At 41.3% G+C, this 25,869-nt stretch overlaps 1 protein-coding gene across 8 annotated transcripts in view; it reads left to right on the top strand.

The window, feature by feature from the left end:
* col14a1a (collagen, type XIV, alpha 1a) overlaps positions 1-25,869 on the top strand; it is a 107,986-nt gene that overhangs the window by 79,450 nt on the left and 2,667 nt on the right. For all 8 annotated transcript variants that reach the window (XM_035643844.2, XM_035635877.2, XM_047332685.1 and 5 more), the window contains 11 exons: positions 2,479-2,532; positions 4,525-4,620; positions 5,207-5,260; positions 10,657-10,710; positions 15,825-15,878; positions 16,011-16,082; positions 18,799-18,834; positions 20,248-20,314; positions 20,543-20,734; positions 22,450-22,527; positions 23,540-23,695. In XM_035643844.2, coding sequence (XP_035499737.2) covers positions 2,479-2,532; positions 4,525-4,620; positions 5,207-5,260; positions 10,657-10,710; positions 15,825-15,878; positions 16,011-16,082; positions 18,799-18,834; positions 20,248-20,314; positions 20,543-20,734; positions 22,450-22,527; positions 23,540-23,695 — 913 coding nt within the window. The remainder of the gene's footprint in view (positions 1-2,478; positions 2,533-4,524; positions 4,621-5,206; positions 5,261-10,656; positions 10,711-15,824; positions 15,879-16,010; positions 16,083-18,798; positions 18,835-20,247; positions 20,315-20,542; positions 20,735-22,449; positions 22,528-23,539; positions 23,696-25,869) is intronic.

Here is a 25,869-nt window from a genome sequence, read left to right as displayed (position 1 = left end):
TGCCGCCGTCTCTCTCGCTCGGTCTCTGTCTGTTTCTTTCTCCGGCAGTGAATGGGCTTCTTAAATCACATTTTAACTGCGGCATATAGGCGTAGATGAATGGTTTATTGACAAAATCATAGCCACTTTTGAGCTAAAATTGAATGCTGCAGTCAGCGGGGCTTTGAGGAAGGATGAAAGGCAGTGCCATTCCCCTTGTTAAAAGAATATAATGGTTGTTAACACAATGAATGTATTGTATCCCCTGTGGAACCAAAGCTGCTTACAGGCAGGAAAATGCTCAGCATCCTGACAGACTGTGGAAACAGAGAGTTTCAGTGTAAACATTGCATGAACACAGAACTCGTTGTTGTGCTGTTGGGACTTTGCACACTGCGATTAAGCCATGGAGTGTGAATAAAGCAAAAATAAATACATGGATCTATGTGGGAATACCTGATGCAGTGTCAAAACACACAGAATGCTGCCATGAAGAGAAAGCAAAATGAGGTGGAGAGCGCGGAATTATCATAAAGGACAGAGACACTACAGTAGCTGATTGTAAAATTATTGATGAAATTATTATTATTTTAAAATGTATAATATTTTTCATGTTGAATATTGTCTATAAGATATTGACACAGACAAACCTTGTAGTTAGAACTCCACCATGTAGACTAATAATCATTCAAAGCAGTGTTGTTTTTATTCACTGTAGATGTTTTCCTGTCTTGCACAGCAGTAGGCTTCTTCACTTTTCAAAATCTATGAGTCATGTTTGAAATGATATTGATTGCTTCAGCCGAACTGCAGGCTGGGCCGTCTGATTTGGCTCAGACTCTGCTCGATACCGCTCATCGGTCAGCAATCAATCTGACATTAAGGGAGGAAAAAACTCTTCCTCTGCTCACGATCTCTGTCTGCAGAATTATGCCCCTGCTGTTCGAGACCCAAACGTTACTTTAAAAAAATTCAAATTTGCCTTTGGCATGAAATTGCTGAGTTAAATTTTTTTTTTCTATTTCCATTAAAGGCTCATGGAAATCCAAACACAGTCATTTGTATCGCTGATGTTGGAAGCTAATTTCAGTGTCTCTGCAGGTTCTGGCCTTAAACAAGTCATGGGCACATATTGTGTACAAAAATCTATTAAAAACTACTCTCAGTGACAAATTGCTGAATTAACACACAATCAATCATTTGGAGTGACATGATTTTTTTTCCTGACATGAATATACAAAAGCACAATTGTTACATTTGAATTAAAATTTAAAAAAGTGTCTCTTCACCATCAAAAGGAGAATTTAAAGGAAGTGCACCCTTTTTAAATTCTCACATCAACTGGAAAGAGAAATTGATTGCCTTAATTTCTCCCTACTCTTTCCTTTTCTCCCTCCACTCTACTGTTGATGGATGTTGGCGGGGGACAAAAGCCGCAGTCGGCCTTATGTGCCGCAACAAACCTTGTTCCGTGTATCAGAGAGTACAAGGAAACGCTGTCCAGGGAAATAAAACAAGGACATTTTCTACAAAAGAGACAGTAACGTTCAAAAGTACCCACTTTTTCTATCTCAGACTGTTGAAGCCTTATAGCTCTTTCAATGAACATATGTATGAGTTCTGCATCAAAATAGAGCTTTGGAAATCAGAATCAGTTTGTTTAGTGCCAAGGGTGAAACCAGACCTCATCAGCATAATGTTTATCTGCTTAGTAAGTTCATGTTAGTTATTAGTACTAATGAACTGACATGATGAAACATGCAAGAGGACAAACTTACTGTACTTTGGAAAAGAATCTGGTGGGTATATTGACTTCATTTTTATAAATTGTGAAAAAATAAGATGACGCTGGTATTGTCTAATACGATTATACAGAATTCAAAATAGAAACTGTTTTTTTTTTAAAGTGAGCGAGATGATACACAATCCTTCCATTAGGCCTGTTATTTTTACTACATCTGTGTGTCCGTTGTCATTATCCTCTCACTTCATGCACCCATTTCTCATATCCCCTCAAGCTTAATACTGTAGGAACTACCAAGCACCGCACCTCGTCCCCAACGGAGAGCTATTTAAGCAAACACAGGAAGAGGATGTATCCCAAATGGGCCAATGATTAACAGATGTGTGCACTGCAGTTTGTCCCTGGATAAACCTCGGGGCTAGAGAGGTCGGCCCAGGGTTTTTTCTCTGCTCCACACTCCTGCTGTTACTTACAGATGTGGAGTAATGGAGTGCAGAGGGATGGCTTCCATCGCCGATCACCCCCGTCCATCATGGCCTCTGTCCATCATATTTATAATCCAATCATATCAAAGAACTGTACACTTTTCGGTTTTTAAAAACGTTCAAAATTTAATACCCCAATTTCCATGTTTGAAAGGTGGTCTGATGGATGCATATTTTTGCACAGGCACGTTTCTTAGCCTCATATCTCTTCTTAGGCTTTCAATTGGCAAACATTGATTGTGTGTATTTTTGGTGTTTCCTGTGTTTCAGGGTGGTCCGGGCATAAGGGGAACCAGAGGAGACAGAGGAGAGCCAGGAGTAACGGTTAGTAAAATTCATTTAAGTCCTAAATAGTATCTATCTTGCATTTTTTTCCACATGATTGAGCAACTGTGAGGATGCATGTTCCTGGGGGACGAAGTAGTACCCCAGCGGTTAACAGTATTTCACCAGGCAAACGCATTAACAGTGGGATAAAACATCAATTCCAGGAATTTGTAGACAGAAAAACAATCAATATTCCTTATATTAATCCAACCTCCTCCTTTGAACTGGCTGGACATGAGAGAGCCTTGTGATTTCATGTACAGTATCAAAGTTCTATCAGAACTCTTCATGAGGCAAAAGAGGCAGAGTCCATCGGCATCTATATGAAAAAACATAACATGTGGTCCACAAGACTAAGCAAAGTCCTCATTTATAGTACATTTTAATCATAATCTGAACCTACTGATCCACACCTCTGCCATCAGGGACAGAAAAAGCCCCATTCTCTGCTCAACCCAGTGTTTAGATGATAGAGGGAAAGATTTAGGGGTGTGAACTAATGCCCCAAGCTCACAAACAGAGAGCTGTATCAACCCACTCCATCCTCCAGACAGGGTGTGATGCACCACTGGACTGAAGGAAGTGATCATTTTATCAAATCCATTTGATCGCCACCGTTACTTTTCTTGGCTTTAACAGGTGCTTTCCCAACAATGATTTATTTGGAAAGGAAGATTTCTCACAACAACAAGGCCTGATGCTGTTGGAAATGTGTCCATACCAATACCCAGTTTGCATGATTGTAATTCAAAAAGAAGAAGAAAAAAAAAAGCATATGCCTTGAAACAATGCTTTGGCAATAAGTCACTTCTGCTCAGACCCACACAGCTGCCAGTCGAGTAAAATAAGGTTGTTTATCTCGACCATGTGTCAGTCTCTTCTTTGTCTGTGTTGAGTGACAGCGTATCACGTGCAGTACATGACGTGGCCCGCCCACAACTTCAAACTTGAAAGCAAAAAATACAATCAAACTCATGAAATGCTCTCTCAATAAACACCACGTGTGTTATGTTTGATAGGTGGGGTCATTTTGGGTTTTGGACTGCTTTTCATATACAGTGCACTTGTACTGTACATGTTAACTCTGCAGCTTCACCCAACTTCATTTCAGTGGTGACATCATTCATGTTGTAGGAGACCCCCGTGAATTAATCCTTATTCCTGCTCAGTTATAAATTTGGATGCATTGCTGGTTACACACACTATTCATGTGTATCTGATCCATGGTCTCTTTTGATTGTTGCATGGATAAGAAAGACACGAAGCCAGTGACTGTGTGGTTGAGCTGTAAAACAATAAATACAGCCGGAGCGAAGATTACTTTGGATAGAGCCAACAAGATACAAATGCGGCGAGTCAGTGGCGGTTCACAGGAATTCTTCTCATCTCTGACTCGCAAAGCGGGAACGCTCTCTGCTGCTCACTCACATGATTCAAGTCAGCGCACACCGCCACAACCAGATGAGCGATGGATGGACGTGTCCACATCTATGTCCTGTAGTAGATGCAGTGGTGACGCAGCCCAGAGTTTGTAGTTTTAACTCGATGGACATTGTATTGTGTTGAGTGTATCAGTCTATGGGAAATGGGCACGCAACCAGAGTTTATACACTTTTTGTTAGAGTTATGATGTGAACTCCTGCCGTCCAGCTAAGACTTCAATGGTTAGATTTATAACTCATTAGCCTTCCTCAAGGTAAATCCTTTCCCGTGTCATCATAAGTGCGGCTTTGCCGTCACTGAAGAGCAGAAGGATTAGGAGTTTAATTGCATTTCATGAATGTGTGTTATTAATGAGCAGACGAGGCTTCCTGCAGGTCAAAAAGATCAACAATCAATAATCACTGAATCATCCATTGTGCTGACAAAATCTTCTCACACTAAGGTCCGATTAGTAACTGTTCTGGAGTCTGGGAGTTTGCAGATTTCCCATCCAAGTTATAAGTTGAGGCCAAGAATGAACTTGCTGAACTTGTGATGTTTTCACAGGGACCTCAAGGGCCGGTGGGAGAGATTGGCCCTAATGGACCCCCAGGACCACCTGGTCCTCAAGGACCCAGCGGACTCTCCATTCAGGGGCCTCCGGTAAGGCTTTACTGAAAGACGTTGTTTTATCTAGGAAATTTCATAATTATTTGATAATTTCAACATTAAAATTGGCACCGTTTACACGTAGTAACTCTTCTCTCAGAGGAAACAAGTGTGGTCTTAATGTTTAGATGAAGTTTCAAAAGAAAAATATTTTTAGTAATGAAATGGATCCCAGTACAGTATCTGGGTAAATACAAAACATGGAACCAAAAGTGATTTTATTCCCAAGCATAGCTGCTATATTGAATTATGATGAAAACATTGTCATAAAATCTGTTTTGTCAGCCATTCCTCTCCCACCTGTCTGCAGTAAGGTCGCAGAATGTGTGCAATTAGAAATTCGCGTAGCATTGAGCCGTCAACCATCTGCCAAAGTAAACTGACAAATGCTGACACATGCCTCAGATAGACGTCCACGCGCTTGTGGTTCTCGTCCAAAGCACGCTGAGGCGGCTCTGTGGATGTGTGGTGGCCCAGCATCTTATTAAGATAACTGATGTTGTTTTTTTCCAGTCTTTTGGGCAGCTAACAGTGTGACCGCTGGCCCAGCTGAGATGTAACGACACTGCTTGTTTTACAGGGTGCTGCTGGGGAGAAGGGAGAGACAGGAGAGAACGGTCCAGCCGGACAAATGGTAAGACAACATTTCCTAAAAAATATGGACAATAATAGTAAGACAAAGAGTTTGAAGTGTGTGTTGGGGTTTGCTGATATGACTCATCACAGAGAAGAACCCAGAGGGGCAACTATTTTACAACCTGCCTGACATGCAGTGACTTCTCCCTCTGTTTTTATCTGGTGTGTGTGTGTGTGTGTGTGTGTGTGTGTGTGTGTGTGTGTGTGTGTGTGTGTGTGTGTGTGTGTGTGTGTGTGTGTGTGTGTGTGTGTGTGTGTGTGTGTGTGTGTGTGTGTGTGTGTTCAATGGCCCTGCATCCACACTGAAATGAAAACTGTTGCCCTAAAGTCCATGTGATCTGTCTATTGATATATCACAAAACATATAAAATATGTGAAATATTTACCGCCTTACAGATTTTCACTACATTTCTTCACCAAGACAATGTAGACAATGAGGCTCAGAAAGTACTCTTTTCTTCATGTGGATTAGAAGTTTGGAGTTAGAAGTTAGAAAGCCTTAGAAAAAAACAGTACAACAAGATTAGAGGTGCTACCTCTGAAACAAGTGTATAATCCAGCAAAAGACACAACCAATACTTACGAGAGTAACAAAAACTTGGATTAATATCATTACTGAATTTGGATTGATTTGGATTGCTTTAAGAAGTTAATAAATGCATTTATGATTATCTTATTGGTATGATAGAATTATATTATTTATTATCAAGACTAATCTGGCTACATAGCTAGTATTAGGATGAGGCAATTTGTTGAAGCTGCCTTTTTTAGCAATAATTACACAATGCTAACATACTTAACTTTTGTTTTATTATTGTTTATTGTAGAAAGTTTTGACCATGTCAAAGGTGTGAATCTCTTTCATATCAGAACTGTAGATAAAACGCTTTCTATTATTCCCTCATAGGGGAGAGACCGAGCAGACACACACACACACACACACACACACACACAACTGCACACTCACATGCAGATCCAGACACACAGCGGTCTAATGGAATCATTGAGATGTGCATAATCATTACCACCATCTCCATTATTGGGCAGTGAACCAATCAGAACCAATCAGAAGTAATACTGAATTAATTGAATGGCATTCTTGTGGGAGCTCTGGACATGGAGTCAGTGTTCTAGCAACCATGTACCAGGAATTGCGTCTCTTAGATTAATGGTGTTGACATTAATATTTATTTATTTTTTTTACATTCCAGCAAAAACAGCTTTCCGAACACTTTAAAGACCCTGTACACCCTCAAGGTGTTTGTTCTTATACATAGTTCTCACTACACAATGAATTATATGGATCTGTGAAGAGGTGCAATATGACCAGTACAGTGAATAAGCTGTGGCCTACTACGCTGTAGAGGGCTCCCTGCCAGATGACTTGTCTTAATTCTCCCCAGTCAGTTTTACGGTCTTGGCTGATCACCTCATTACACCACATCTGAAAACCAGAATGTCCCGCGGAGCTTAGCATCAGGTGGACAAAAACAGATGTGGTTGCTCACATTTCCACTCAGCCAACTACCTTTTTAACTTCTTGTAGATGTCACAAGACATTTGGTTTATGATGAATTCACTTGACTTCTACAAATTGTTTGAGTCGTCAAGAGTGGGGAGCCGGCTCCATCTCAAGCGCACACACACACACACACACTGAGTTGAAGTAGATCCTGATGCAGCGCTTCTACCTGCGCCCCCAGTCTGCAGGTCCGCCCTTCAAAAACTCGGGCTTTCATCAAACTTATGAGCTGGAAAAATAACACATTCTACCTTTTATAGTCTCCTGGCTAAGATGGGTTTCTCCCATATTTTACACTACTCAAGAGTTTTATTTGAAATTTTTGATATTCCATAAAGTATTTTTGTGGTTTGAAGCCATCTCAATACAGTTTAACATCTCCCCCATGCTTCATCTGGAGCTCTAGCAACAACCGGGAGATTTGTGTCTGTTAAATAAGCCTCTCCTCTGATTGGCTGACTGTGACCCTCAGCCAGACTACAGCTTACTATTGTGGCTTGGTAAAACTCATCGGTAAAAGCAGATGCCGATGGTCAGTCAGTGCTGCAGTGAGCCGAATGGTAAAATTTTGACTAAGATGCTGCGTAATTTAAAAAAAACAAAAACATTGAACTACTAATATTACAGGTACTCTCCTTAGGATGTAGGCTGTACAATGATACAGTGATCAGTGATCATGTCAAAATAATCCATTGATCTGTCCTCAGAGCGCACGGCGCTGTGGTGGGACGGTCATTTTCTAACGGTGGTTATACTTTAATAGTAGTTTTAGTGTTGGTGTAGTGACGCTGAGGAGTCACTCTGAAAACCGGGTCATGGTTTTAAGACTAGATTTTATCCTGATAATGACAATATTATTTACTACTTGGCAACCCGCCGTGACCTCACCCATTGGTTTGTGAACTGCCTGTTTGAATACTGTACTTTATTGTTTATTATTACCATTATTTACACATTGGACATCATAGTGTTTTGAAAAAGACTCAAGGATTGAGACCATAATCTCCTCAGTAAAATGTGTGCTGACGTTTTAACTCAAGTGAGGAGTAGTGTCATTTTTCATCATAGATCAGATATATCATACATCATAAACAGACTTCTTTTTGAAACCAGGGGAGTCGCCCTCTGCTGGTCATCCCAGAGATTACAGGTTGAAGGCTATGTCCATTTTTATACACAGTCTACGGTTTGGACTGGTGTTCATTATAGTGCTAATGAAGATAAAAAAAACAGTTTATGGTATATCAGCAGTAATATACTACTACACCGATAATCATTTCTCTGATGATTATCCTTCTTTGAGATTCGTTTATTCTGTGGGCCGTCTGATGAAACACCTTGAATCAGTAAAGTTTCTGTAATTCCGTCTCGGACAGTAAATCATACCCAAAGTGTTTGAGTTGCTGCGAGACTTGTTTAATTTTCTTAGAGGAGAGGAGCAATAACCAGTGTCCTGAGGAGCGAGCAACTGGTCTCTGAACCAGCTCACCGAGAGCCGCAGCACTAGATCTCTGCCTGCGTAGTCCTATTAATAAAAGCTGGCAGTGCTGCCCCGTGCTGCACTATATTACAGAGTTGTAATGTGTTTTGTTAGCGTGCGTGCGTGCGTGCGTGCGTGCGTGCGTGCGTGCGTGCGTGCTTGCGTGCGTGCGTGCATGCTTGCGTGCGTGCGTGCGTGTGTGCGTGCGTGTGTGTGTGTTTGTGTGTGTGTGTCCCAGCGGGGGAATATTGTAGCTTCCAGGGCTCTGTTGTAATATACGAGGGACCACAGAGAATATCACAAGTCCAAATCATCAATTACTTCTCTTGCTCACTGCTCTGCTCTCTCTCTTCCTGCGCTGCAGTAAATACAATGTAACCTTGTCATCAGCGTCCCTTCCACCTCTGTTTCAATTTGATAGTGAGAAATGCGGCAGCGCGTGTTGGTGTATGTGTCTATCGTTCTCATTTCTCACTTTCATAGTGTTTATCCGTGTGCGTATATATATAGTGGTGTTATCCAGCCATCATTTTTTGTTCCTTTTTTCAAAGATTGGACACGAGGTTGCGCGTGGCAATAATTTAAACTTTGTCTCTTTCTGGATCTTCTGCCGATGTATTTGGTAAAAATCTGTTGGACACTGACGCACACATAGAGCTGTGTGTTGTTCTGCAGCGAAGCAAACCCAAGGCTAATGTGTTGGAACAGAATCACTTGTGGTCCCTGATGAGACGTCGTCATGAGACATTGATTAGGCTCATATTATTCTGAAGGCCTGTTTGAGAGGCTCAGATAGGTATGTTTACTGAGGAGGTGTGTGTGTTTGTGTACTTATCTTCGGAGATGCATTAACCCCCACCCCAATTTGTTTGCTAAATTCATACAGGCTACACACATACATTGTGCTCGTTCCCTCTCTGGGGACAGTTACATGATAAGATTGATACCGCTCTCCTATTTATCAATTCAAATTTTGGAATATATTCATGTTTCCGGTCTTGTTGCTTAGCTAAGCTAACTGCCTCTTGGCTGCAGATGCAACTGGGAGACATGAGCATGCGATCAATCTTCTCATCTCACGCTCTGCCAGAAAGCAAACAAGCATATTTCCCGAAAGGTTGAGCCGTTCCTTTAATAAATTATTTATATAAAATACAGTCATGCAGTTCAAAGCAGATATAAAGAAAGTGTTTGTCAATGTTTTTGTCAAACTTCCCTGAACCCTTTGTAACTGTTGTTTCAACGGGTCATGAGTTATTGATGACATAGCTAGTCATAAAGATTGATATTATTACATATGGTGAAATCCTTCGCGTTGACATATTAACTAATATTTTGTTGAATAGAAGTTTCTCTTTCTCTCTCGCGACTTGTGCTGTAAAGCGCGTGGTCAATAAGACTAGAAAAGCTCTATATAAATACAGTAAATTTTCCATTTAGCCTTTTTCCTCTTCAGAAAATTGGAAAGTTGGGGTTCCAGTCATGTGTTTCAATTTAAAAAAAGAACAGGCGTCATGTTTGTTTTATATTTTTTTCCCTCTTAAAACAGGTTGAAATAGATTTTTGCAGTGTATTCCTCAGAGTCTCGATATGAGTTTTGTGCAGATGTGTAGGCTTACTTCCCGTGTGTGTGTGTGTGTGTGTGTGTGTGTAAGGAGATTTTATTCGCGATGGCTTAGGAGAATGCACATCAGCCAACATCTAAACATCAGTACGTCATTAATCATTTGAGGCCTGTCCTCTGTGACCCCGTCCTGTAATTTGTAGAACCTTTTAACAGTGTTAACTGTCCTGTTTTATGAACCCTCCACTAATACTGAAGTGTGGAGATAAATCACCTAAACACTTAATCCATGACTGTATTTCGGAATTGACTGTGTGCACTGACCTGCGGAGAGGTGGATGAAGGGGAAATGGTGCAGGAGATGGAGCAGCAGGGTGGCCCGCTGATATAGGGACTGTCTTGTGTTCAGATGGTTAGAAGCTGGTTCTTTGCACAAATCAAATTCATGTCCACCGTTGTCAAAGCTTCGCTGATCAAGACAGTGAACTCTTATCTGTTTTGACCTTTGGTTGAATGTGTTTTAATGCATCCTTAAATGTTTTGAGGGAGCAGATGAAGTGCATCTAAAAATTAGGTTCTGGACTGTAATGGATTTGAATGAATAAATAAGATGAATACATATGTAAAAAAAAAAAGAGTTTATCATGACTGAAGGTAACCTAAATTCTTTTCAATTGCCATTATAAAACATTCTTATTACATTTGCGTTTTAAATGCTGCTTTTGTCTTTTCATATCCTTATAAAATGTCCAGTTACTGTTGGTACTGTATGTGAACACTGGTAAGTTTTGTCATAAAAATTTAAAGCCTGTTTTTTTTGTCTTTCAGGGTGTTCCTGGAAGCCCTGGCTCACCTGGCAGAGACGGCCCCCCAGGAGGAAGGGTGAGATAATAAATCCATATATGACACTGTGTTTAATTTTGTGATTCATAGATTTGTTTATCAACAATTTCTGATATTCTTTATTTGTAGAGATTTTTTTTTTTAATTCAGTTTTGGATTAAATGGGGTGTAAAAAAAATAATAATTGTGAAAGTGAGTCTTGAAGGCCTTTAATTTGTGAAAAATCACAACATGCCCAAAGATAAGTGGACACGATCATAGTAGCATATGTTTCTGCAGACACCATCATTACTATTTGTAGATGGTGCTCTAAGATATGAAAAGTCCATTTAGAAACGGTTTGAAGGAAAGGCAGGTAAGGTTAGCAATACACAACAACATAGATGATTTTCAAAATTTTCAGCAATTTGTGTCGCGCCTCTGACATTTTTCCAGGTACCAAAATATAAAAATATGGCCAACACGTTAGATAAACGGTTGACTGTCAAGAAAGCAGACAATGGAAAACAATTGAAAAGATTGGAAACAGTTTTTGTAATTTCTTTTAAGTGCTTTTTTGAATGTGATTCAAGATATACCCCCAAGTCCCTGTTGAAAATATGTGTGATACTTTTCCAACTGTGAACAGTTTAATATCCAAATGTGTCCGCTTGGTTTGATGTCTCTTCAGTGAAAACTATACAAGTCGTCCCGCAGTTGTTGAAAACGGTACATGCTGCCCAGCTTTTGAACACAACATGCACAATGGAGGAGAAATCCCCATTCATGATCTGCGATACCAGCTAGATGTAGTTGACGCCGACAGAGGAATCAGGCCTTACAATACCCAGCAGGGCTGTAAATACGAGAACAGAGACGCAGCCAGAGGGTAATGTGTCTGCGAGCCAAAAGTGGAGGTTTTATCCAAATGCATAACATGATAACAGAAGAGTTTTGTCCTGGCTCCTGGTTTCTGGCTCCTGGCTTCTGGCAAGGTGAAAGACTCTACACATAATCCATCTGCTGTCTGTTGGTTGGCTGACGGGACCAGATGCTCCCCTCGGTGGTGGGTTTTTAGGAGACGTCATACATAGTTTTTCAGGCTTGTCATGTGGTTTCCTTCAGGAGACTCGTACTTTGGCTGGTTGGTTTGTTCTCACGGGGCTAGATTGGTTTGGACTTGAAAGGAAACGCTCAAGCTCAAAGTTTATTTCTGGTTTAATTAAAAGGTGCCAATAACAATTACTGCAACGTGAATTGATGTCCAAATGAAAGGCGTATCTGCTTTTCATCAAGACATTTTTTTTAGGCATCTCATTTGTTGCTCCTTAACAGCCTTGTGTTGACAATTTGTTAAGATTTGATTACTGGTGTGTGACAGGGAGCAATGTTTCATCCACCCATCGCTGTTATGCGACATTTCCTGGGGAGAAACAAGTGAAGACTGGAACATGGCCTGAGAATGGGTCAGATAAACCTGATCTCAAATACCATCCCAAATACTTTATATATGGATATACGTTTGTTCTTCTAATGGTCACTACAGGCTACAGCACAATGAATGTATTTGTGTAAATGGGTTGACGTCCAACTCTGATTTAAAAGCACAAGCACACAACAGACTTGTCGAAGTTGGAAGAGCAATGTGTTGATTAATTAGCTAGTTTTTAATTAATGGCTAGTTGATAAATTAGGTAAACTTATCTCAAGCGTCGTCACCTTTGGAGTATTTCTGTTGGTTGAGACTCGCATTTAAAAATTCATGCTTAAAGGTGAAAACGTGGACAGAATCCCATCAACCTAAAACTTATCTTGTCTTGTTGCTAGATTCTCCTACACCCACACATCCTTTTCACACATTGTGCTTTTTGTTGGTGTAAGTGTGGTTCTCAAATTCTCTGATAAGATAAGCCAAAGCAAATATGTGACAAATTTCCGATGCACTACAGCTCAATGTATCCAGCCGTATTCTTTATTTAACTGGATGTCCAAATTCTCTAACTACCAGCCTGCATCATATCACACAGTGCACGTAATTATCAAGTGTAATTATGTGAAATTAGTAATCAGGGAGCAATTTCAGCTGCTATCAATGTCCCCTCTGCTGCACTGATTATGACAAGGCCTCCCACATTCATATTCCATCAAGAGGCCATAGATCTGTTGTGTGTATTACAGTATATTTGTAATTATTTTAGACACTACTTGAAATCAGTACTTTTATTGCTGCAGTGTTGCACATCAGTGCTTCCAGCAGGGACTGAATTTCCTTAAAGGGTCTTTTCACCGGATGCATTGAAAGCAGAGCGGAGCGGGACACAGTGAACACTGATAAGAGGTTATCAATGCTACAGCAGATTCAGCTATTACTGCTTTTGACAATACAGCGATCTGGAAAGTGGAATATATCCCGTTGTGCTGTAGTTATGAACAAGAAGCAGCTTTTGAAAATCCCTGCCGCTGCTTGGGCTGTTTTGTTTTTTTTGGGGGGGGGGGGGGGGGGGGGGGGGCTTGCCACTTGATGGGAATTTATCCCAGCCACTCATCTGTATCGTCTGATTGTAGAAAGGAGAAAAGGGAACACTGATAGCCCCTTAGATTCACAGCAGAAGCCTATCAGCACTAGTGCCGTGGGCACACACACACACACAAACACACACACACACACACACACACACACACTCACAGTACTGTTTTGTGAGGTGTATTCAAGCTTGGCTTTGAGTAAAAAAAAGAAAGAAGAAGAACACAAGTCTGGCTAAGATTGTGCAGCACCAGCCAGTTCTATCGGTAAACCATCTCCAACTTAATTTGTCTACATCACATAACTACATGTAGAACTTATTTCACTCAGGGCAACTTTTCTAGGCTTGTAAAAACATGTAGACATACTGCTGACTTGTAAAACACTGAGACGGTGCAGTTGTGGTCACAGTTGTACCGGAGCGTCCGAGCTCACCTCAAAACCATTCGCAAGGAAAGTTTGGTACAAATAGAAAGTTCCTTTCTTCTGAATAGAGGTCACGCAGAGAGAACCTGCGCACACTGTTCCTGGGTATTTCGGCATGCATACAAAACTCTGAATTAGATAAGCCTGGCCCAAATTTCTTAGACCGGAGGTCAGCCCACAAACCTGATGCTGCTCAGTTTCGAAAATGTAACAGCAGTGATACATTTTTATGAACCTGTCTCCTGTGAGAGGAGACTGAACTTCTTATTACAATCTCCAACAAAGATTTTTTTTTTAAAAAGTCTGAAATATAATATAGTCTGTGCGTGTGTGTGTGCGTGCGTGCGTGAGTGTGTGTGAGCGTGTGTGTGTTCTTTTGACATTTCTTCATGCCCCAGCACTGGATCGATAATCTGCGTCCGTCAAATACTTCCACAACTGGGGGTTCTGGTGTGATTCTACAGGAGTGTTTATGGTGGGACAACAGGCCGACTCCTGTCCCCGTGCCCCACCAAATGCTTGTCTTTTTCACTGTAGGGAATTCTGTGACCTTTATTTTGCCATGGATGATTCGTGCTCCGCACATGCTCCTGCTCAGTCTGGAGGGATTTCAAAGTAAGAATACGTGTGTGACGCAGGGCGACTGGAGTATTTGTAAGAGCTAAGGTCCCTTTAGTGGGTTGACCGTGGTGAGGGTTCACTACGTGACTCCAGAGTGACCCTCACTGAGGAGTTTTCAGAGAAGGTCATGGCCATGTGTGTACAGAATGCAGATTTTGTTGTGCAGCTAAACATTTGTACGGTAAAGAAGTTTCACATGAGATTTTCACAAATCCGCTTTGGTGAGCATTTGAGATGCAACACCCCGTGTCTTTTCCCTCACTCTGAGATGCAGAATGTCATACCTCGTTTGTTTACTGACTGGGATTAGAGACTATAAGCATGACACAACACACATGCAGCACCCACAAAAATATTACGGCCTAATATTTAAGATTTATTCATTATGCATATGTAATATCTATCTGTTTGGATTACACAGATTTAACAAAAACGAATTTATACATTTAATTTGATGCATAATTGTCAGTCAAACATAAATGAAACAAGTAAGAGTTAAATGTGTGTAATAGCTCTAATGAACCCAATTACATACTGTAAGAACCACATTTATATGATTACAATCAATAAATCCAATTTTGTTCAAATTCACAAGAACTTAGATCTCTGTATTCAATATTAATTAAGCATATTTGTTTAAAAATCTTTTTAAGTTTATTAGTTTGTTCATGTTAAATCTGTGTAATCCAAATGGATTGAAATTGTATGTGCAATTAAAAACACATAAATCTTGAATAACGGCCTAAATACAAAACTGCAGTGGTCTGCACATTCCATAATTCAGTTGTGTCATATACTTAATTTTTTTTGTCATTTTATTGTTTTTAATTGATGACTTGTAACCTCACACAGGCAAAACTGAGAACCATATAAGGAATGTCCATGTTGAAAGGCCATCATCCTGAATGTGCGACCACAAAGTGCAACAGACATCCAACTAAAAATGAAAGGTTTAGCTGTTTTCCAGAACCTTCCTAGATTTATGTCCAAACTCTGTATTAATGCCAATGAATTTGTTCAATCTAAGTGACCCATAAATATCCAGATACCATACAACCATCATCGCGTGATTATATATCATGATCATGTTGTTATATGTATTACATTCAGAAAACTGGCCCACAGAATCGTAATATGTGCTTCTGAATTGGAAGCTTCAATTTCTTTTTGCATGTTCTGCTCAAACCGCAGCGTCATGGAGAAGACGTTGAATTTACAGTTGATGGTTTCACACTCCTTGAGGCCACTAGAGTACAGATTATGTTAAAGTCAACAGTCTTACAGTGAGAATCCCTACAGTCCTGAAGAACGCACCTGTGTTTTGTACAGTCTGTCTAGAGGTAAAACCAAACATTGGATCCGAGTCAGGTGTTGGCCGATTGAGGTTGGACGACAACCAGCAGACGATGCCGATGCAGCAGCTGCTGAGTTTGGTTCCTGTCAGTGGCCTGGATGTCAATTGTATAAGAATAGAACAGTGTTACTGCTGGTTTAGTTGCAGGAAATTCCTCAGGCCTCTTACAAAGGGTTTGTGCAAAACAAAGTTCAACCTCCAATTATGAAAGTGCAAGTTTCATATACTGAGTTGTTATCGCTCCTACAGGGTCTTCCAGGAAATATTGGACCACAAGGTCAACAAGGGACTTCTGGACCGGTTGTAAGTCTCCTCTTTTTTTTCACAGCATCATTTGTTTTGGCAGCTCAACCTGACAAAGGGACTGACTGATGGTGCTGCTCATCTTCCCTCTCTGTCTCTGTCTCTTTCTCCCATTACCTGTCTCTCTCTCAGGGAGCCCCGGGGGCCCCTGGAGCTCCAGGACCAGGTGGACCAGCGGGGTCCCAAGGAGATCAAGGACTTCCCGTGAGTGAAAATGTTTCCTTTTATTTTGTCAAGGTTGGTGTCTCATATATAAGCTTGAGACACAGAACTTGCTTTTTCTGTGTGGGCCAGGAAAATGGTTGTAACACGGCTGATGTGTTACAGTGACCTGACGTGAACCATGTCAACTAACCCTCATACAAACTGGGAACTTAAAATGCATGTTTGGTTTGTTCACTTACAAAAGCGCCTGTGGTGCCGACGGTGAACTGTTTCTCACACATGATCACTCTGAATCTGCTCTGGGGAGTTTGACACAACATATCCAATTTAACAATGGAACAAGGAGGACATGACCTCCTCTCCCTTCCTCTTCTCCTTCCGATTTATCTTTTTCTCTATGTTTTTTTTCTCTTGTCATGCTTCCCTGCACTTTCAGGGAACAACAATAACAGAGGCGCAGCCCTTTTAGGTTTGTTTGAATGTAAATAACCTTGTGGTTCATTTGAAACACTGACAAGGAGCTCATGCTTTGGATTGTGTTTGTTTTTCTCCTCCTTGTCCTGTTCTACTTTCTGATCTCCGTTCTCTGGAACTGCAACCAGCCTGCTAGTGTTGGCTTTGAATCATAATAACACCTACCATGTACTAGTATTGCTTACAAAGTTGATCTTTGCAGATTATCCAAAAGAAATATCTCAGTCACTCATGCTGTGACCTTTTGAAAAATGATAAATAACAATTTGAAAATCAAAATGTTGCGGTTTAACTTTAATCCTGAGAGCACAGTGACTCATGCTTTGTTCAGCTCTGCAACAGGAGAAGAGAGATGTGCAAGTGTCACAACACAAGCCCAGAAAAGGATGGAGGAGAAGATGTTGGATTCCAAACCTTGTGTAATGCTAACTGGAACAGATGATGCTGTGATGCTGGTGACAGCTAATCTAGTCTCGGGTCAGCTCTGCAGGCCAGCAGCAAAGTTTGGCTCAGAGAGAGGGAGCTATAAATCACTTACCGACACCCCCCCCCCCCCCCCCCCCCCCCCCCCCACACACAAAGGGACAATCTGTAGTTTTAATCTCCTCAAACTACTTCGATTTTTATTTTCAAACTCCAGCTCGGCATTAAATTGATGATTCAGTTCTCGTCCGACCCTCTGCAACCCTTTGGCAGGTTGCTGCTGCAAGAGAACATTTTTATGCTTTAAAGCAAGTGGGTTTTAAGACACTGCACTGAGGAGTTTGTTCAAGGACAGTGGACCTATACCCCTGAAGGCAGCGCAGGATGTAAAGATTCAAGCCCTGTGGATTTGACCTTGCGGGCTAGCATCTGACGTGGAACCCAAACTGTTCTTTTTCAGGAAGGACACGATACATCTGGGAATGTTCTGTTGTGTCTATCAAGAGCAACATTCAGGGAACTTTATAACACAGAACAGGTTTTACTTTGAGTATATTGTACGGATCTTTGCGAAGGATAAAATCTCTGTGAGCTCTTTTGATGAGCCAGATGTGACCGACCTTGATTAGAAATTTGAATTTTACATTTATAAGTTCAAGCTACTGTTTCGCCCACCTATGCATGGCCAGGACTCACTGCGGTTGTTGCCAGACGTGCATGCCTCTGCATTTACAGCTGGCCTCACTAGTTTATCAGGTTGTCATCGCGCTTGGTGACTTCCTGAGTGTGTGGCAAGCAGTCAAAGTGTGTGTTGATCCTGGACAAAGCACTGTTTCTAAATGAGTCAACCACATGCCTTTTTCTATGTATTTATCTTGCTGGACTTGGTAGTGAGCAGCCATATGTTTGCCAGTGTAGGAAAATTAAAAATAAACTACAATCTTCCTGACTGTTTTATCAGTCCTACACTGAAGCGCTGTGCAGGAGGAAAGTCATCATGAACATACTTCCCTCTGTGGATGAACTGTAAAACATTTTGATTGAGAAAACATCTACTCTGTACTTTGGACAGACTCTACAGATACAGGGCACGACGGGAAGATCGTTTTGATCAATCAATAACAGAAATCAGTTGGGGCTTTTTTTTTGAAAGAGAGAGAGATACACTCACAACAGTTTAATTCAGTTTTCCCACATCACTGTAAGAAGACAGTTGAGACACTTATGTGCCCATGAAGACTCGGGAGAGCCACGCTGACACACAAAGGGGATCCAGGAGACTTTTATGGTGGAGACCTGCGCTCCAATTCAACAGCTGTGTCAAGTTCTGGCTCAGGCTTTCTATCTTTGCTTATATGCATATGATATGCCAAGTCTCTCTCTTTACACACACACACACACACACACACACACACACACAGAGCCAGTCAGTGTTCAAGGACACGTTCCCCCAAGATAAACAGCCCTTTATTCAAAAGCTGTAACATCATCAAACTGATTTTCAGCACATCAGCACATCTGGGTGCGTCTGGATCGAAGGGCATTACACTGTGATATGCGTTCACAGGCTTCATACACTTGGCAGTTTTTTTTGAGTGTGTGCTTGTGGTCACAAATAGCTTTGGGGCTGACGCTTGTGTTGTCTTTACGACACAAAGATCCTGGACCCGCATTGTCAAAGTCTTTTAGTTTTACCAGCTGTTAGATCCGAGTGGAGAAAGGGTGTGTGTGAAGAGGCATGAAGTAAATAATGGTGTGGGGGCATTAAAGGAGAGAGGGAAAGAGAGATGAGCATGGCTATTTCAGAGTACACATCCCGGACAAATGTTTATTCTCCTCCTCTGCTTTTATGTTCCAGGGTCCTGCTGGTACCAAAGGCGATAAGGGAGAAAGAGTAAGTCTTTCCACTCACCCACCTCCAACACTGTTTTAGATCAAATCAGGTTTTACTGCACCGTTTTGCTGTGAAAACGTTGTTATTTTGCCAAAGTAAATCTCCGACAATCAATCAATTACCCGGTACACATTTACTGTTTTCCGAATTTTTTTGAATAAAGCTTTTAAAAACTTTTTTTAATGTGCATCCACCCTGAAACTCATTTCAAAGACCCGCAGTGATTTATACTGTAATAACCGAACAGGGGAAAAGTAAACATTTATTAAATAGCTTTTTTCCTCATTCGTTTTTCTATACACAGTAATAGATGTCACATCAAACGACTGAGTGGTGATGACGATGATGATAAGGCAATAGAAGAGGGGGCCAGCGTTTGAATTATTTCCAAACACTATAAACATCACTTAGCAGTGAGGCCACTTTGATTTAGGCAACTGCACTTGTGAATGTTACCAAACATGCATCTTATCTAAGGGCTGCGACCGAGTTCGCTTTAAAGTCTCAACTCGTGTGACACATCTACACAAGAAGGATTCAATCTGGAGCACTTTCTCTAAAACACATTTGAAAAGAGGGTCAAAATTGAAAATCAATGGATTCCATGCTCTACATTACCCACAATGCATGTCAGAAATGTTAGGTAAAACATCAGTATCAGGATCAGTTACAATTTAATTCCCAAAAAGTCCAAATATCCAGTAAGGCTCTTCACTCATTAATGTAAGTATCTAATAAAATCCTTCAGTCTGTCATTCACCTGTGTGCCATACAAGATGTTCATACACTCCATCCAGCCGTGAGCTGTAGCACTTATCCTTTTGAGGTCACAAGGGGGATGGAACCAATCGCAGCCTACAGGTCGCCAGTCTATCACAGGGCTGACATATCGATGAAGACACCCATAAAGACATTTTAGTACTTTCCAGCAGTTACTGTACCACATAGAAAGTCTTAACAAGGGTTTTTTTGTGATGGTGACCTTTCGCTTTAAAAATCCAACTAGGAAAGGGCCTTAACACTTTCTATTAAAGACGTCAGCATTTCAGTTTGTGTGTACACTTTCCTACTGCAACTTCCAGGTGAGTCGCATTTCAGAGTCATTTATTATTATATCTAACGAAATTTTGATTAATATCATGTGGTTTATATGTCTAATTTATAGATGCCCTCTACTTTGCTCTCAGCTATCTGTTTTGGCCAATTTATATAAAAGGGGCGTCGGTGTGGAATAAAGGTGGAGCACGCTCATTAAAACACCCACAACACACACGCCCACCAATTTATCAGCCACTGGTCTGGAAGTTTGTGTTTCTGTGGTTGCTCAAATAGAAAAGTGGTATCAGTCCACTGGGTGGTTGTTGTAATGTCACATCCTGTGAGCTCTGTGTGTGTTTGTTGTTTTTTCCCAAGGGTGACGTGCAATCCCAAGCTGCTGTCCGCGCCATCGCACGGCAAGTGTGTGAACAGCTCATCCAGAGTGAGTAATCAGTGGTGTCTACACATTAACACAAGTGCAAGACTTTGTTGAACATGTCTGACATCTTCAGGCAAAAGTTTTCTTATATCGTCATTATATATATATATTTATATCTCTATTGTTATATCAGATTTTTGCTTAAACATCATACAAAAACACAAACTGTCTGAAAACAAAAGTTTATTCTTGATCAGAATCAAATCAGTCCTGTGCCTCGACCTCTTGCAGGCCATTTGTCTCGCTATAACTCCATACTGAACCAGATCCCCGTCCAGTCGTCGCTGTCAGTCCGAACAGTACCGGGACCGCCAGGGGAGCCTGGTAGGAGAGGTCTCCCGGGACCCCAGGGAGAGCAAGGCTCGACCGGCAGACCAGGCTTCCCTGGTACCAATGGCCAGAATGGGCGACCAGGAGACAGAGGTGAGAGTGGGAAATGTCTAAGGATGTGTTTATGAGTAGAGACGGGATGAATGTACGATTCAACAGTATAATTATCTAATCCAAACACTTTCCAATATTTGCACAATTGTGGAATTAAAAATGCCTCAGTGTCTTCTAATTCCCCCTTTTTTCAAACACAACTATAGTGAATGTAGATATGTGTGCAGGCCATTCCAGCAACAATATTTTCAACAAAATACATAAAGGGAAAATATTGAGTCCATTTTAAAGCAAAACAAAAATAATGTGAAGATTAAAAGAACTAAATTTCAATTGAAAAGTTAGTCAAGATGATCTGGAGCTGTCTCAATATCGTTTCACTTATCTCCGCTTTCTTTCCTGTTGCTGCCTTCTGAATTAATGGCATAAAAAAAATCCTCAGCCGGAGCCATTTATTTGGATAAATATGGTTATTGACTGTATAAACGTGTTGTTGTAATAAACCCTTATGTTCAAAAGAAGCATCTAGCTGGTGAGAGCGGCATCTTTGTACATATAATCAAAAGCATTATTTATGGAAAGTGGTGCACCGCCATTATCGGCTCTAGGGGCTTTAACTCTGAAAAGAACTGGAGAAACATTTCTACAGTTGGAGCTTGAACGTACGTGCCTGTTTGCGGTAATTCGTGGTGTGGGCTGCTTTCTGACTCGCCAGACTCGCGGTGAAGGTCGGAGCTCCCACGTGGTTCAGTCCAAACCAGAAGACAGTAACTCCAATATCCATGAGGTCATTGGCCCGCCACGAGCCCTCAGAAGAGAAACAGCCTTTATGAGGCTCCGTCTTCATCACTAAAACATGCAACCCACACAAAAAGAACCACACACTGAAGGAGCCTGCACACACAGAGGGTTAGGAAAGCTGAGAGCAGTTGAACTTCTGTCAGGAAATGTCCAGCGGTCACGTCCTCATCCCCTGCTCAGACCTTTGATTCTGCCCAATAACATTTAATGTTATGACCCAACACACACACACACAAACACACACACACGCACACACACACACACACAAACACACACACACATATATATATATATATTACTGTTTGACAGGCTGAAATGAAACCAGAGTAGGCCAAATGTTACAAAAGATTTATGGCTTACAAAAATTACACATGTTATTATCACAGATGGTCTTTATTCTTAACTGGTGGTATTTCATTACTTTTCAGTCAAATTAACCAACTGGATTCCATGTAAAAATAAATATTGTCCGGCACAGAGGAATGGAGCCAGGTAGGTAGTTAGCCATTGTAGAGAGAATAACACGAGGTGATGCCGCCACTGGAGAGATTTTTCTTTTTTCTATTTCTTTTTTTGGGTAATGTAAAATCGTCTTACTTCCTCTTTAGCGATGCAGCTGATTAAGACAGGCATAAAAGCACAACTACACAGTAGCACAGAGCCAACTGTGTTTATCATCACATTATATTAGACCGATCATCAACATATACAGATGATGTACAATAATGTCCTGAAATGTGTAGTAAAAGTAAGAAATGGCATAAAATATAAATACGTTGCGTACATCAAAATTGTAGTTGAGTGGTGGAGTGAATGTACTTGGTTACTTTCCACTGCTGGGTTGGTCAGTAATATTGACTAATAAGACCTTGTGGAGCTGTGTTTACACCCAAAATGTCAAAAGTGGGAGTTTCCCCTGAATGTGGATCTCTTTGAACGTTGTGTGTGTCCAGGTCTGACCGGAGAGAAGGGGGAGAGGGGGAGTCCAGGGGTCGGGAGTCAGGGACCTCGGGGACCGCATGGACCTCCAGGTAAGATACAGACAAACACAGACGCCCTCCTGAGAGCACAACACACTGAACCCTGCCTCAGTGATCAGATAACCGGTGGAGATGCCGCATCAAATATGATCTTTCACCATTGTTTTGCGTTTTCAGCCTGTGACCACTGTCTGCGGAGTGTTTTTCATTGTGGTCCCTCGGAACCAGACCAAAACTGTTTTCAAATATTCAAACAAAAGAATTAATACCGAAAACCTAATCTGTTTGGGGTCTGCCATCAGTTCAATCTCTCTGAGAAAAAGCAAGCAGACGTTTCGGACGACGAATGTAATTCTCTGTATCGATTTCCCTGAGTGCTGTGTGGAGTTTGAGCTTTGTGTTATGAAAATATGTCGCCGCAGGGCTGGGATTTTTCTGTTTACTGTTGTGCGATCAATACTCACAGAACAAGCTGACAAAAGTCCCTGGAAACTTTTCTATGATCCCAAAACTGTTTTTGTTTTTTTTAAATCCACAAACTTCATTGTATGAGAAAGGAAATGTCTTCTGAGAGAGCGGTACAGGGGCTGTCTGTCTTCACCCGTCGGTTTTTTTCTGCAATATCTGTGGGATGATAATTTTAGCACTTGGCACACTCCCCTCAACATACTGATTTCATATTTCTGCTGACTGCCTAAAGTGAGTCGCTGTAAACAGAAAACAGAAGCCTCTGGCTTAATTTCAGCTAAGAACTCTTTTTCCAACGCCCGCCCTCGGGAAATTCACTATCATCTCCCATATCCAGAGATGACGAGCAAACACTTGCCAGCCCCTAATATTTTTCTGTCATGTTGTTGCAGCAGCAGCGAGGGGGATTTAGGAGAGATCGAAGAGGTGACAGCACAGTGACATCATTTACCCTGGGTGGCACATTTTCCGTTGATTTTCCTCCCCCCGTCTCTGTCTTCCTCTGCCCCTTCCCGCCAGGTGTCACACTGCTGGTGCCGTTTCATCGAATGTATATTGACGACTGACTCTTTTAACTCTTTCCCTCCATCCTCAGGTCTGCCAGGTGAAGGACGGACAGGCAGTCAGGGCCCACCGGGTCGGCCTGGTAACCCGGGGACAGCAGGGCGGCCGGGGAATCCTGGCACCAACGGAGCAGCTGGCCCACCTGGATACTGCGACCAGAACTCTTGTCTGGGATACAACGTTGGAGGTGAGCATCATCCTGCTGCTACTTGTAAAATTTCGATTCAACCCCCCTTTAATTCGCATTTCCAAGCAGTATACCAACATTTCATAAAGGGGTTCCAAAACTGGGAGAAGACAGGGGCATTACAGCGGGGGTTGCTTACATTTTTAGGAGAAAAAACATGGACACATCTGTAAAATCCAAAACACAAGGACGTTCATCCTGCTCCTGAATTCCCTCTCAGTAAAGCAGGAGAGTCTCTTGTGTCTAAAGACACGTGCTCTCGATGACACTGTTGTCATCTCGAATGTTTTCCGGCTTCCACGGTCGGGGGTATGACAGAAAAAAAGTTTGGGCACCGCTGCTGTAGATAAAAGCAGCTGCATGCAGTGTTCACAGTAAGTCAGGCTCTGGCATTTGAAACGAAAATAACATTTCGACTGGATTTTTCCCCGAATTAAACCAAAACACTAAATATCCAGACTTCACAAAAAACGTTGTTGTTTATTTATTAATTAAATTGTAGTTAATTTGTCCTTTTACAACTGTTCATTAATTACATTCTGTCATTTTATGATCTTAAAAGAGTTTATTCATAGCAAAGGGAAGAATTAATTCACAGTTTCTGTGTTTAAGAAAAAAAAGTTTTTCAAATGTTATATTTGCTAAAAAATGTACATAAACATCTTAAACAGTCCAATCATGCCCGGTCTTTCCATCTTATAAACCTTATTTTATTAGAAATATAGTTTTCACTGCGACAGCTGTCCCTTGGGATGGTTATAGGTCTCATAAAGCTCTTAAAGTCATCTGGCTTTTATTGTTGTTCCACAGTGACGTTTATACATTCACGTCCACACTTGTGGATTAAGAAGTTATCCGTGTCACTGACCGAAGCTGTTTGTCTGTGTTCAGATCTAATAAAATGTGCTGTCACACACACACACACACACACACACACGCTCGGCATCTGTGAATATTCATACTGATGATGACCTTGCAGCTTAATGTGTCCGTTGTCTTGGGCCATCACAATAAGGGCATTACACGTCTAACAGCTCCTGACAAGTCGTCCTGATGATATATCACGTGCTAAAAGTAGCTGATGGATGAGACATTACCCATCAAACCAGATTTATACTATATAGATGGATTCCAGTCATAATTGTTTTTTCCTTTTATTTCCTGTCTTGTCCGTCATTTTAGACCATACAAGAATTTGAGATAGCCTCCCGGACCACGTAAAAGAAGAAAAGTAGTTATAAACAACAGTGTTTGGAGTATATTCTTCCTTTAACCGCAGCCCAAATGTTGCTTTGTCTATCTTTGTGACTTTTTGAAAAACCTGGATTCAAAAGAGCAAACCTTTACACAATTGTTTGCATAAAAAATCCATATCCCAAAAAATATATCTTTTCAGAATTATTATTATTTTTTAATTAGCAGTACAGTGTGGTTGAATTGGACGAGCTGTCATTTGGGGCCGTAGATTATGGGCTGTGTTCCCTGTTTTTGAGCAATGGGAAAAAAAATACTCTTGATACCATAGACATCCAGAAAATGAGCAACATCATTGGGAATATTTGGGAGCAGCAGGGAGATTAAGTACATGAAAGGGCATCTACGAGTTTGTCCTACTCTGATGAATAAATAACTGTTATTACTCTTATCCCTTTAAACCTCTCAAAAACAAATGAGGGAAAACCCAGTCCATTTGGAGTGGTGTGTGTGTGTGTGTGTGTGTGTGTGTGTGTGTGTGTGTGTGTGCGCGCGCGTGTGTGTGCGTGCGTGTGCGTGCGTGTGTGCGTGTTTACTGGTTTACCGCTGCAGTTGTGGTGTGTTACTGCAAGACATCACCTCCCAATGTTTGACTGGGAGTTACTCACATGGCATGCTTTTCTTGGTCTACTTCATGGTCTACAACTGTTGTGTTGTCCTTCTGTTTTCTGTGTTGGAAATCTTTATTTGAACTTTCTCGGGTACAGAAAGAGAAATAGAGATCTGGCGCATTTTCCATCTACCCAAACATTTTTATATGAATGTCTTAATATTGGTTTGAGCATGATGATTTATTGTGAGGATTAGTGATGGTGTGTGTATTTTTCTTTCTCTAAAAGAGAAAAGCAGGTTCCAAGGCAAATTTTTCTATCTCCAAAACCACAAACCCGACAGCTGGAAAAGTGTCAGTGTCGGCGCGG

The sequence above is a fragment of the Scophthalmus maximus genome, chromosome 1 (assembly GCF_022379125.1).
Source record: "Scophthalmus maximus strain ysfricsl-2021 chromosome 1, ASM2237912v1, whole genome shotgun sequence".
NCBI lineage: Eukaryota > Metazoa > Chordata > Actinopteri > Pleuronectiformes > Scophthalmidae > Scophthalmus > Scophthalmus maximus.
This window is presented reverse-complemented; position numbering and strand designations above follow the sequence as displayed.